The 13143-nt window shown below is 41.7% G+C and overlaps 1 protein-coding gene across 1 annotated transcript in view; it reads right to left on the bottom strand.

The window, feature by feature from the left end:
* ACTR3 (actin related protein 3) overlaps window positions 1-11004 on the bottom strand; it is an 83808-nt gene extending 72804 nt beyond the window's left edge. Inside the window, exons 1-2 of the mRNA XM_042780504.1 lie at window positions 10871-11004; window positions 10196-10711 (exon numbers count right to left, since the gene is read on the bottom strand). Coding sequence (XP_042636438.1) covers window positions 10196-10711; window positions 10871-11004 — 650 coding nt within the window. The remainder of the gene's footprint in view (window positions 1-10195; window positions 10712-10870) is intronic.
* Between the last annotated feature and the right edge of the window lie 2139 nt (window positions 11005-13143).

Below are 13143 nucleotides of genomic sequence, written 5' to 3'. Positions count from 1 at the left end.
TGTGGTCAATGACATGAGACAAAGTATATGTGAACTGCTGTATGGAAAGTGAATTTGCTCTGTAAATCTTCACCCAAATCACAATCAATCAATCAATCATTCAATAAAAACCAACTTCCTTGCTGTCCCAATGACCTAATTTTGAAATTTTCATGATGCCTATGTACCATCCACCAGAATCAACTGCCAAGTGCTAGCTATAACTCCCTCCACAATTTCTCAAATCAGCAAAAACATTTTGACTGGGCAAATCACAATGAGAGGCCAGGCCCTGCAGGAGATAGGAATATAAGACATTATGTTACTATCCTTAAGAACTTCAATCCAATCAAAGAAAGAATTCACTAATAATTATAATAATTACAAAGCATTGTGCTGCTCCCATGTGCAAAGCACTGTGCTGAACCCTTTCTTTCAAGCATTATCTCAAAACTAATCCATGAGGTAGATACTATTATCTCCAAATTACAGATGGGAAAAATTATACCTACAATGTTTGAAGTATACAAGGTCACAAAGGTAGTAAATAGTAGAGCTTGAACTCAAAAGCAGATCTGACTACAAAGCCCTTGCTAACAATAAACAAACAATATAAAACAATGCAACTGCCAGAACAAGATAGGAAAAAAAAATAAAATAAAAGCAGTATTTCTCAAATTTTTCTCTACTGCTCCATTTCCACTGCCAATACCCTATTTCAGAATTTCTGAAAAGCTGATATTGAGGGCCACTCAAAAATCCTCTAAAAAGACTATTTAAATAAACATTCCTAGACCCAACCCTCAGGAGGTGGCATATGATCAAGAAACAATGGTACTGAAGGAAGAAGTCAAAGCTAAACTGAAGGAATTGGCAAAAAAACAAGGCTCCAAGAATTGACAGAATACCCACTGAGCTGTTTCAACAAATGGATCCCTCCTTGAAGGCACTTACTCATCTATGCCAAGAAATTTGGAAGATAGCTACCTGGTCAACTGACTAGAAGAGATCCCTATCTGTACCGATTCTAAGGAAAGGTGATCTCATAGAATGTGGAAATTACCCAACAGTATCATTGATAACACACGCAGGTAAAATCTTCCTGAAAATAATTCAGAAATGGTGGTTGCAGCAGCATACTGACACGAAGAATGAAATGTGGATTCAGCAGAGGATGTGGAACGAGGGATGTCACTGCTGATGTCAGATGAATCTTGGCTGAAAGCAAAGAATACGAGAAAGATGTTTACTTGTGGTAGTTCAGTTTGTGTGTCAACCTGGCTAAGCCTGGTTGAATGGCTAGGCAGCTGGATGTAGTATTCCCCATGAGACTGGTAATCAGCTCTATGGTGGAATCTACTATGAGCAGCTGAGTAGCTGCCATGGTCTTAAGCTTATGGCACACTTGGACCCTGCATGTAACCGTGTCATTGTTCAGCAGCCTGCTATGCTCTGCTGACCTTGGGACTTACAATGGACTTAAATTAACGGCCTGCCATGTGGTTTGGTAACATCAGGACTATGCCTTTTTACTTGTCAACCTTGGGTTGTCAGCCTCAGCAGCCAGTAGATTTCTGAGTGAAGAAACGCCCCTAGTTCCAGTGGGCTGGGAGCAGGATGCAGAGCTGGACCCCAAGGTTGAGGGGCTTTCACCCAGCCCCTAGAGCCTGGCACTTTGCACTCAGACTTCTAGCCTCCTGAACTGTAAGAGAATAAACTCCTGTTTGTTAAGGCCATCCCATTTGTGATACATTTCTTGTCAGAGCAGCACTAGGTAACCAGAACAGAATTTGGTACCAAGAGAGTGGGGTGCTGGCTGGTCTGACAGATACCTAAAATGTGCAAACAGGAGTGGAGTGCATCCTTGACCCAAGACCCTACCAGAGAGACCCTGGCATACGGCAAGAGACAGAAGGAGCAGAGTTAGGAGATGGACATGAAAGACAGCAGGAGCAGAGCCAAGAGACCAGCATAAGAGATGGCAGTAGAGTCCAGAGACTGGCATTAAACAGCAACAGGCTTACCAGCCCATGGAGGAGAAAGTCAGGTACCACTGGTTAGGTGGCTTCCTGGCAGAGTGGGTTGCCTTCAGGGGTTAATTGGTAAAAGAGACTGCGTGAGATGGAGTAGCAGGTTGGCTGGCCCACAGAGTAAGAAAGCCAAGTGCTGTTTGGGCAGGAAGTTTTCCAGTGGAGTGGGTTGCCTTTGGCATTAATTGGCAGAAGCAGAGAGACCACAGAGAGACCAAGGAAATGGAAGCAGAGCTACCTCAGCCTGAAAAGGTAAGGACCACGGCCTTTGGGGGTGGAACCACCACAGCCCTCTAGGTTTCAAAGAACAAGGCCTTCACCAACTTGGTTCTGGAATGTGGGGCTGCTCGTTCATGTGAGCCAGTGGGATGGAGCCACAGCCGCTGCCCAGAGGTGAGGGGATGATGGGCTGCCATGCCCAAGAGGGTTTTAACGGGGCCCACCAGGCCAAGAGGGTGAGGTCGCCACTTAGAAGAACTAAGGGACTGGAGCCACCCAGTGAGAGAGATCTGTACAGATGCCAACTTGACAAGGGTGGAATTACGGTAGTTCAGTTTGTGTGTCAACTTGGCTAAGCCTGGTTGAATGGTTGGGCAGCTACAAGCAGTATTCCCAATGATGAGACTGGTAATCAACTCTATGGTGGAATCTACTGTGAGCAGATGAGTAGCTGCCTTAGGGAATGTGGTCTCCTTCCTGTATATAAGCAGAAGCCTTGGGGAATGGTCTCCAGCTTATGGCATGCTTGGACCCTACATGTAGCCGTGTCGAGCAGCCTGCTATGCTCTGCTGACCTTGGGACTTACAATGGACTTAAATTAATGGCCAGCCATGTGGTTTGGTAACATCAGGACTGTGTCTTCTAACTTGTTTACTTGGGTTGTCAGACTCAGCAGTTAGTCATTGTCTGAGTGAAGAGACGCTCCTAGCTTCAGTGGGCTGGGAGCAGGAGGCAGAGGTGGATCCCAAGATTGAGGCGTATTCACCCAGCCTCTAGAGCCTGGCACTTTGAACTCGGACTTCCAGCCTCCTGAACTAAGAGAATAAACTCCTGTTTGTTAAGGCCATCCCATTTGTGGTATATTTCTGTCAGAGAGGCACTAGGTAACCAGAACACTTGTGTTATACTGACTATGCAAAAGCATTCAATTATGTGGATCATAACAAATTATGGATAACATGGAAAAGAGTAAGAATTCCGAAACATTTAATTGTGCTCATGAGGAACCTGTACATAGACCAAGAGGCTGTCATTTGACAGAACAAGGGGTTTAAAATCAGGAAGGGAATGTGCCAGGGTTGTACCCTTTCACCAAACTTATTCAATCTGCATGCTGAGCAAATAATCCAAGATGCTGGATTGTATGAAGAAGAACATGGCATCAAGATTGGAAGAAGACTCACTAACAACCTGCAATACACTGACGACACAACCTTTCTTGCTGAAAGTGAAGATGACTTGAAGTACTTACTGATGAAGATTAAAGACTACAGTCTGCAGTATGGATTACACTTCAACATAAAGAAAATGAAAATCCTCACAACTGGATCAATAACCAGCCTCATGATAAATGGCAAACTGAAGTTGTCAAAGATTTCGTATTACTTGGTTCCAAAATCAACACCAATGGAAGCAGCAATCAAGAAATGAGATGACATATTGCACTGGGCAAATTTGCTTCAAAAGACCTCTTTAAGGTGCTGAAAAGCAAAGATGTATTTTTTGAAGACTAACATACACCTAATCCAAGCCATGGTATTTTCAGTCACCTCATATGCATGTGAAAGCTGGACAATGTATACGGAAGGCCAAAGAAGAGTCCATGCTTTTGAGTTGTGGTGTTCCTTAAGAATACTGTAAGCACCATGGACTGCCAGAGAACTAGTAAATCTGTCGTGGAGGAAGTGCAGCCAGAATGCTCCTTGGAGGCAAGAATGACCAGAGTTCGTCTCACCTGTTTTAGTCATGTTGTCAGAAGTGACCATTCCCTGGAGAAGTATATCATGCTTGGTAAAGTGGAGGGGAAGTTGAGGAAGTTCCTCAATGAGATGGACTGACACAGTGGCTGCAATGATGGGCTCAAGTATTGCAAGGACTGTGAGGTTGGTGCATGACTGGGCAGTGTTTTGTTCTGTTGTACGTAGGATCTCTATGAGTTGGAGCCAACTCAATGGCACCTAACAACAACAGTCCCAACCCTCTGTGGTGTAGTGGTTAAGGCATTTGGTTGCTAACTAAAAAGTCAGTGGTTTGAACCTACCAACTACTCCTCAGAAGAAAGATGAGGCACTCTGCTTCCATAAAGATTTACAGCCTTGGAAACCCAATGGAGGTCACTATGAGTTGGAATTGAATCAGTGGCAGTGAGTTTGGTTTTGGTTTGAGGCCTAACCCTAGAGATCCTAAGTCACTGGGTATGGGATATTTCTGATGCATAGTAAACCATACCCCTAAAGTTCATTCATTCATTCAACAGAGTTAAAGAGATCCCACATGCTTCACGTTTCCTAATTTCATCATAAACACCTTTTCTACATGTGATCCTGTTGCATCCCATTCCGCAAATACTCTAAAAGCTCTATTTTTAACATTTCACTCCTCTACTTGAAAATGTTTACTCCCTATCAAATCAGAAGCCTTTGAAATCATAACCTTGTTGACAATATAACACATATCTGGTACACAGCAGGTGCTCAATAAATGTTGTTAGTTTCCTTATTGTTGTTAGTTGCTATCCATAAGGCCTCCAACTCACAGTGACCCAAAGCACAACAGAATGAAATGTTTGGCCCTGTCATCACCATAATCTGTTGCAGGATAGATCACTGTGATCCACAGGGTTTTCACTGGCTGATTTTCAGAAGTTGATCACCAGGCCTTTCTTACTACTCCATCTTAATCTGGAAGCTCTGCTGAAACCTGTTCAGCATAACATGCAAACCACCAATGACATGATAGGTGGTGGCTGCACATCAGCTGCACTTCCATGCATCTTACATAATCTAGATCCACATTATATTGCATAGTCCTCAAATCATGAGAGGAGCAGTACAGTATATCATACTAGGAAGGCTAAACACAAGAAGCACTACTTTTCCCTTTGCTTTGAATATGCTTTTCTTTCTCCTGCATAAAATGCTCTCCTGTGTATTTATCCGAATACTCTACTTTCACTAACCTTGCCTGACTCTTCCTGACTTTCCCTTACAATCTACAAAACAGCTACTGATGTCTAGAAAGTACATACTCTAATATCTAATTAAACATAATCTTCTACCTTCCTCCAATTTTTAAAAATCAATTTTAGCTCGTTTCATTAAAGATTCTTGAGAACTGTATTATACATTGTAATTCCAAGAGTTCCTGGGCAGCTGCTTAAAGTCTCAACTTGACAACACCACTTTTTTTCTACTTTTGCAAATCAATCTTAAATTACTGTCATTGATTACTATCCTTAGAGCATCATGAATAAATTTCCTCAAGAATATCGAAATGATTCAAAATTGTCAAAGGTTCATTCTCTACATAAGTAGACTATACAGATTAGTGGCTTCACCACACTTATTTGCTGTGATAGTTTGGGCAAGTAGCTTAATCTCTCTAAACCTAAATTTTTTTGTCTATGAAAGAGATAAGGAGCTCTGGTAGCATAGTGCTTAAGGCACTTGACTGCTAACCAGAAGGCTGGAGGTTCAAACCCACCAGCCACTCCTCGGAAGGAAGATGGGGCACTCTACTTCAGTACTGATACTGCCTCAGCAACCCGGGTCTGACTCAATAGCACACAACAACAACAACAACATGAAAGAGATAACACTTCTCAGGTTGATATAAAAAGTAAATGAGGTAATATAAGGCACTTAGCACAGAGCCTGACACATCATAATCCTTGATAAATGCCAGCCATTATTATTTACTGATAAACAAAACCTAGAGAGCAATTTTTTTCCAGAGATTAAATTTAAGCAACATGACAAGGATATAGTCTACGAATTCACATATCCAGAAAAAAATCTAAAACAAGTCAGAAAGATTCACACAAAAAAAGTTTTCTTATGAATTATATCCCCCTCTTAAGTCTAGAATTATATTTTAAAGGATTACTTTAAACAGAAATAAGAGGAGTAAACTTTACTAATAAAAATAAAGCAATGTGCATAGTTCTGAAAAGGGGCTCAAGAGGAACCATGGTGCAAAAGAAAAAACAAGCCTTAACCACAGAAAAACTTAAGTCCAAATAGCAATTCCCACCACATGCTTACATTAAAAAAAAAAATTTTAATTATCTACTCCTATTTTCTCACTTGTAAATAAAGTTATAATAGTTTCCACAGATAAAATAAAACAAGGTAAATAAAAAGTCTCGCCACCAGGTCCTCGCCACTAGTGGATCTCTCCAATCTGTGCTTAAAAACAAAAAGTCTGTGTTTTACAATAAGGCTGGAAAGGTCATTAGTTACAATATATATAAAAACCAGTCAGTATTTCAACATAAAATTGACAAGCAGGTAAAGAAAAGAAACAGATTTTAAGTAAGTCTGAGTATGAATCTGACTCTCTACAGGAGCAGCTTTCATATACTTTAAATAACACAAAAAACATAATCCATCAAGGAATTAAAATTTTAACGAATGTTGTTTTGTAACAACAAGATATTGTGAATGTTTTTGCCCTCTGAGATAAGTAGAGAAACAATACTACTACTAAACATTAGATACTGACTGCCTTGGAGTCAGATCCGACTCATAGTGACCCCCCTCCTCGGGTTTCTGAGGCAGCACTACATGAGTAGATTGCCCAACCTTCCTTCTGAGTGGCTGGTGGGTTTGAACCGTCAGCCTTCTGGTTAGCTGTCAAGTGCCTTAGGCACTACACTACCAGAGCTCCTAAACATTGGATACAGAATAGTATAAGGAACATCACTTAATGCCTTCCTTGCAGCTCTTCCCCACTGCTTTTGGACAATGATCTTCCTATCCCTGATCTTCCTATCCCTAATTGCCAGAATGTGGCCACAGGACGAATAAAGTAACATGACTCAAGGATTTCAACAAAACATTTATGCTTGCCTTTTGATACTTGCTAAGGAGTCAATCAGAGAAATCCTTAATTCATTCTAAATCTGCATGTATCAAAGAATTCCTTAAGGCTTTAATGACCTGATATCATAATCAATGGAAACAATTTACCAACACAGTACCTGCAGAGGAGGGAGCACAAAAAAAGGAAAAAGGAAATTTCACAATGAAAAGCTCTATAACCAGGCTACAACAAAATAAAAGTACTAAAATGAGTTTCCATATTTGGTTTGCATATTGGGGAAACAGGTGTTCTGTTAGTGCTGTGGTTAAAGCAGTGTGCTACTAACCAAAAGGTTGGCGGTTCAAGCTGCTCTACAGGAAAAAGATGAGACAGTCTGCTTCCATAAAGATTTACAGCTTTGCAAAAACCCTGTGGCACAGTTCTACTCTGTCTATGCCGTCACTGTGAGCAGGAATCAACTCCAGTGCAGTGGGTTTTTGGTTTACCTTTGCAAGTGTTACAATGTTTTTTAAAATCATTTACTTTCTTTATCACTAGTAGCAGGTTTGAATACTATAATTCAGTTTGTAAGCAATCAGCTCTATCAATGGGAATCTTTGTGCCCAAATTTTATTCTACATTTCTTGTACAACACAGAACAAAACAGTGTGAAGGTGTGATACCAATATGAAGGAAATACTTCTTTCAGAATACTTTTCAAAATGAGTATTTTCCTTTATGACCTCAGTGATTCTTTTTCTTATTTTGAGTTTTGTCAAAGGATCCCAAACTTTGAGTTTGAGGATTAAGCATCGTGTTTCCTAAATCTTAGTGTTTTTAATCTAATACCACCATGTTTAGAAGATGCCAATTTTTCAGCCAACTTTTGTCTAATTTATGTAATAAAATGTAATGAAGCAACTTGATTCAGGTTGTAATTTTTCACTTAGATTAAGTGGGTAATTATAATTAAAGACCTAAGAGATGAACAATACACAAAGGAACACACAAATTACTAGGTATACAATTTGTATTTGGGGACCATGGTATTGTGAAACGTAAAACTCCAAGTTATGGCCTTGTTAGGTGGCGTAGTCCCACTAGCCACTCCTTGGAAGGAAGGCTGGGCAATCTACTTCTGCAGTGATATCACCTCATTGTGGTTTAAAGCCTTCTGCTGCTAACCACAAGGTTGGTGGTTTGAACCTAAATGCTGCTCCACGGGAGAAAGATGAGGCAGTCTGCTTATGTGAAGAATTACAGTCTTGGAAACCTTGTAGGGCAGTACTAGATTATACTACAGATTCACTAACAGTTAGAATTGATGCAATGGCATGAGATAGCAGTGGGTTTGGTTTCAGTATCACTGGCCCAATGTCACTGAATATGTAACTTGTTTCAGGACCAAAAAGTCTTTTGAGGACCAAAAGAAATAAATCTCTAAAGGTGGAATTTCTGACTGTAACACATGGCAAAAGGCAGTGAAGGGGCAAAAAGACTTCTAATCAATTCCATTCAAACCATATGAGAATCCAGTTAACAATCTCTCCTTGCTAATGAGACCAAGAGCAGTGACAAAATATATTAAAATAAATATCCTAGGTATAGAATAAATCACTTTCTCTACTCCTCCGGGTCACTGTGTTTTACACTCAAGGTTGCCCTTTCAGATAGAAGGTCATTTAAAGACATCATGTAAAGTTAACTTCAATGAGATACTTAGTATACTAAATAAAGAATTACCAACACTGTATTTCCAAAGGGGAAAATTGGAGAGAAAGTAACACACTACTTAGATATCAGCATGTTATTTATCGTAAGACAACTACGTTTACTATTTTTTATTGAAAACTGAGTAATTTCTAAAGTTTTCAATATTAGATAGCAGCAGTGCATTTCACGTTAGCAAGGCACACTGGGGAAAAAAAACCTACTTAGGTCAAATCTAATTTTAAAACTGACTCTAAACATAAAACTACTGAGTTACAAATCAGACTAAGAGGGAAGGAAATAAAAAGAGGTTCAAAGAAATGAGAGTACATTAAGAAGAAACTTTAATAAACTGTCCATTAAAAAAAATACATGGAAGTTCTGAGGGTAAACTAGGCTGCGGCTTTCCAAGGGAAAATATGAAGAAGTCAGTTGTTTCCTTATGCATCACTGATTTTAGAAACTGACATATTAATACAAAGTTACAACTATGAAGACAGAAAAATATTACATAAAGCAAATAAAAAGTGAGGTGGCATAACAATTCCTTAACACTAATATGCTGAATAATAAAAGGCTGGCAATACTCCCCTAGCAACCACAACCACCCCTAAGAAAAAACATGCTTTCAGGATTAAACAGATGCAATAATGTATCAGCACAGTCCAAGGATAGTGTCTATTAATACAAAAGGAACGTCCATTTTAATACCACTTTATACTTCAGTAAAACTACTCTCTAAATTTACCATCAATTCCTTGCAAATTAAGCACATCCCTTTAATACTTCCCTACCATCCTTCTCGCTTCAAGATACCACACTAGAATGAATGTATAAAACTTAGTTTATTTTCCTGGGTACTCCCCCTTTCTCCCGATAACATCTCATGGATAACAAAAACATGTTAAGTTCACATAAATTGTTACCCAGCACCGGTAATTCGGTCTATTTAAAAACTGCTTAATTTTCAAAGTTCTAGTAAGATGTGCTCAGGTTGGAAGCGAAAAACTACCTTATAAGGGTATAAAAGACTGAAAGCAGGAAGAGGATTTGACAAAACTAAGGAAGTTGCAGCGCGCTTGCTCACTGGGGGACTTTTTTGAGGCAAGAGAAGTAACCCATGACATTTTTCTCTCTCAAATTAAAATGTGACTTGATTCGCCGGTGAAAGCAGTGGGAGATGGAATGACCGGGACTCTAAAAGGCAGATGAGGTGGGTGGTCAAATGAAAGCCCCGTTCTGAGTTCCCATTTTAAGAGTCCGATTCTTCCCTTTCCCTACCCACACCCTGAGCAGTGTTGTCACAGCAATCTTGCAAAACCTACAAGGAGCGCTTCTCTTTTCTCTCTCCTCTGCCAAGCCAGTCCCTGCGGCCGGTCCCCACATACAGGAGCAGAAAGGGGCGCACACAGAAAGGAAAGGTGGGTGGGCTGGGCTCAGCGACCACTCCCACCACGCAAGCGGCCCCTCAGGAAGAGACCGTCCCCCACATCTTGGGCGGCGCTGCCCACCGCGATGGGGGAAGGGCCAAGAAAGGGTCGCGCGGAGGAAGAGGTTCTCAGGAGCTTTCTCCACTCCGCACCACTGCCTGAGTCCCAGGAAGATGAAACCAGGGGGCAAGAGAGGCCCCCGGCTCCGAGCCCCACCCCTCGCAACCCGGTGAGGCAGGGACTGACACAGCCGGCGGCAGCACCTCCCCGCACCATTCATCTCCAGGCCGCCTCCTCCCACCCCGCCATTTTTATTCCTCCGCCTCAGTTTCCCTACCCCCTGTCGTGAAGCCCATCCGTTCCCTCCCCGGTGAGCCCACTTACCCCGTGCCACAGTCCACCACACAGGCCGGCAGCCGTCCCGCCATCTTCCTCCACGCCTGCTGCTGCCGCCGTCTGCTCCGTGCTGGTTGGGGCCGGGGATTGGCGGCGGGAGATGAGGGCTATCTGACCATCCACAGCCGGGCCGCCCTCTCCGTCTGGGGTGTGGGGGAAGCCGGGAAGCCGAAGCAGTAGCGAGAAAGCAGCAGGCTGGTCAGCGGCTACCACTTCCGCAACCCAAGCAGGCAGTCCCCGCCCTGCCCCGCCAAGGCCTCCTCCCCCTCTCTCCCCTCCTCCTCACTCTGCCCCCACCCTACAACTTCTTCCCCTCACGCTGCTTTGCCCCGGGAAGCCAAGATGGCCGCCGGTGCCGACGCCCCGACCAGGCCAGGCCCAGGCTGCAAGCGCTCGGAGCCCCTTCCTGCTCCGAGCGGGCGGGGCTAGAGAGCATGCGCAGTGAGGCGGCAGCGACAGGCCACAGCTCCGGTCCCGAAGTCAACGAAATGCACTTCGTGTTTTCCAAGCGGTAGAGGTAGAGAAGTCAGCTTGAACCTATAGTTCTCTTGAAGCGGCCAGCGGCTTTTTAGTCCAACCCTTAGGTTTTAGTTTCAATTACTTTATGCCAGGTTGAGAAAAATGGAAGCGCATCCTGCAAACATGAATATCATGTCCCGCTTCTCCGGGGGAAAACGACTTAATTAAAAACATTGTCATCGACACACAACCATTGTTATAATTCAAGAAGCTGCTTCTCTGGGTGGAAAGGAGCAATATCTGAGAGTGAGCAGTCAGGGAATGGATAAACAAAGGTTTGCAGTCTTTTATGCCTTTGTTCTAAGGTTTTATTCAGTTAACACTTGTGCATTGTTAAAGGACTTTAGATTCTAGGTCCCCCAGAGGGCAGGCCTGTACCCTCAAGGAAAGCAAACCTCTCAGGAGTATATTCTATATAATATACTACACACAAACAAGCCTATATTAAAAGCTTTTGGATGATAACGAAGATTTTCCGCTGAAATAGTAAGATTCTATTGGCAGGATTAATGAATAGATTTTTTTTTTTTTTTTTTTTTAATTTTACGGAGGTGAAAAACTGGAAAGCCTAGAGCAATGGCTCTTAAACTTAAGTATCAAAATGAACTGGAGACCTTCTTAAAACACAAAGTGCTGGGCCATGCCCCCAGAGTTTTCTGATAAACTGATCTAGACTGGGACCTGAAATTTTTCATTTCTAGCAAGTTCCCATTCTTCAGAATGAGCACAAATATGGATCTCTTCCAGTCAGTTGGCCAGGTAGCTGTCTTCCAAATTTCTCAGCAAAGACAGGTAAGTGCCCCAGCCAGCATCCCTTTGTTGAAACATCTGGAGGTGTATTTCATGAATTCCTGGAGCTTTGCTTTTTTTGCTAATTCTTTCATTGCAGCTTTGACTTCTTCCTTCAGTACCCTTGGCTCTTGATCATAATCCACCTCCTAAAATGGATGAACATCGACTTATTTTTGGTACAGTGACTCTGTATTCCTTTCATCTTCTTTTGATGCTTTCAGCATTGTTCAATATTTTGCCCATAGAATCTTGTAAGTATTGCAATTAAAGGTTTAAATTTTCTCTTCAGTTCTTTCAGCTTGAGAAATGCTGAGCATGTTTTTGCCTTTTGGTTTTCTAACTTTCACCTCTCACCCTCATTATAATAATTGACTTTGTCTTCTGGAGCTGCTCCTTGAAATCTTCTGTTCAGTTCTTTTATCTTGTCATTTTTTCCATTTGCTTTAGCCACTCTCCATTCCAAAACAAGTTTCAGAGTCTCTTCTGACATCCATTTTGGTCTTTTCTTCCTTGCCTAACTTTTTAATGAGCTTTTGCTTTCTTTGTGTATGATGTTCATGATGTCATCCTACAGTTCATCTGGTTTTCAGTCATTGGTGTTCAATGCATCAAATCTGTTCTTTAGATCATCTATAAATTCAGGTGGGATATAACCCAGGTCATATTTTGGCTCTCATGGACTTGTTCTAATTGTCTTCAGCTTCAACTTGAACTTGCATTTGAGCAGTTGATGGACTGTTCCACAGTCAACTCCTGACCTTGTTTTGGCTATAGATATTGAGAGTCTCCATCACCATTTTCCAAAAATGTAGTCAATCTGATTTCTGTGTATTCCATCTGGTGAAGTCCATACATATAGCTGCCGTTTATGTAATTGAAAAAAGGTATTTGCAATGAATAAGTCATTGGTCTTGCAAAATTCTATCATGCAATCTCCTGCGTCAATTCTATCACCAAGGCCATTGTTTCCAACTACTGGTGATTCTTCTTTGTTTCCAACTTTTGCATTCCAGTCACCAGTAATAATCAACACATCTTGATTGCATGTTTGGTCTACTTCAGATTGCAGAAGTTGGTAAAAATCTTCAATTTCCTCATCTTTGGCTTTGGTGGTCAGTGTGTAAATTTAAATAATAGTAGTATTAACTGGCCCTCCTTGCAGTCATATGGATATTATCCTATCACTGACAGCATTGTACTTCAGGACAGATCTTGAAACATCCTTTGTGATGATGAATGCCACGCCATTCCTTTTCGTCATCCC

The sequence above is a fragment of the Orycteropus afer genome, unplaced genomic scaffold (assembly GCF_000298275.1).
Source record: "Orycteropus afer afer isolate SDZICR_OR568_19922 unplaced genomic scaffold, OryAfe1.0 scaffold00004, whole genome shotgun sequence".
NCBI classification, from domain to species: Eukaryota; Metazoa; Chordata; class Mammalia; order Tubulidentata; family Orycteropodidae; genus Orycteropus; species Orycteropus afer.
The sequence above is the reverse complement of the archived record's forward strand: the minus strand, read 5'-3'. Positions and strand labels throughout refer to the sequence as shown.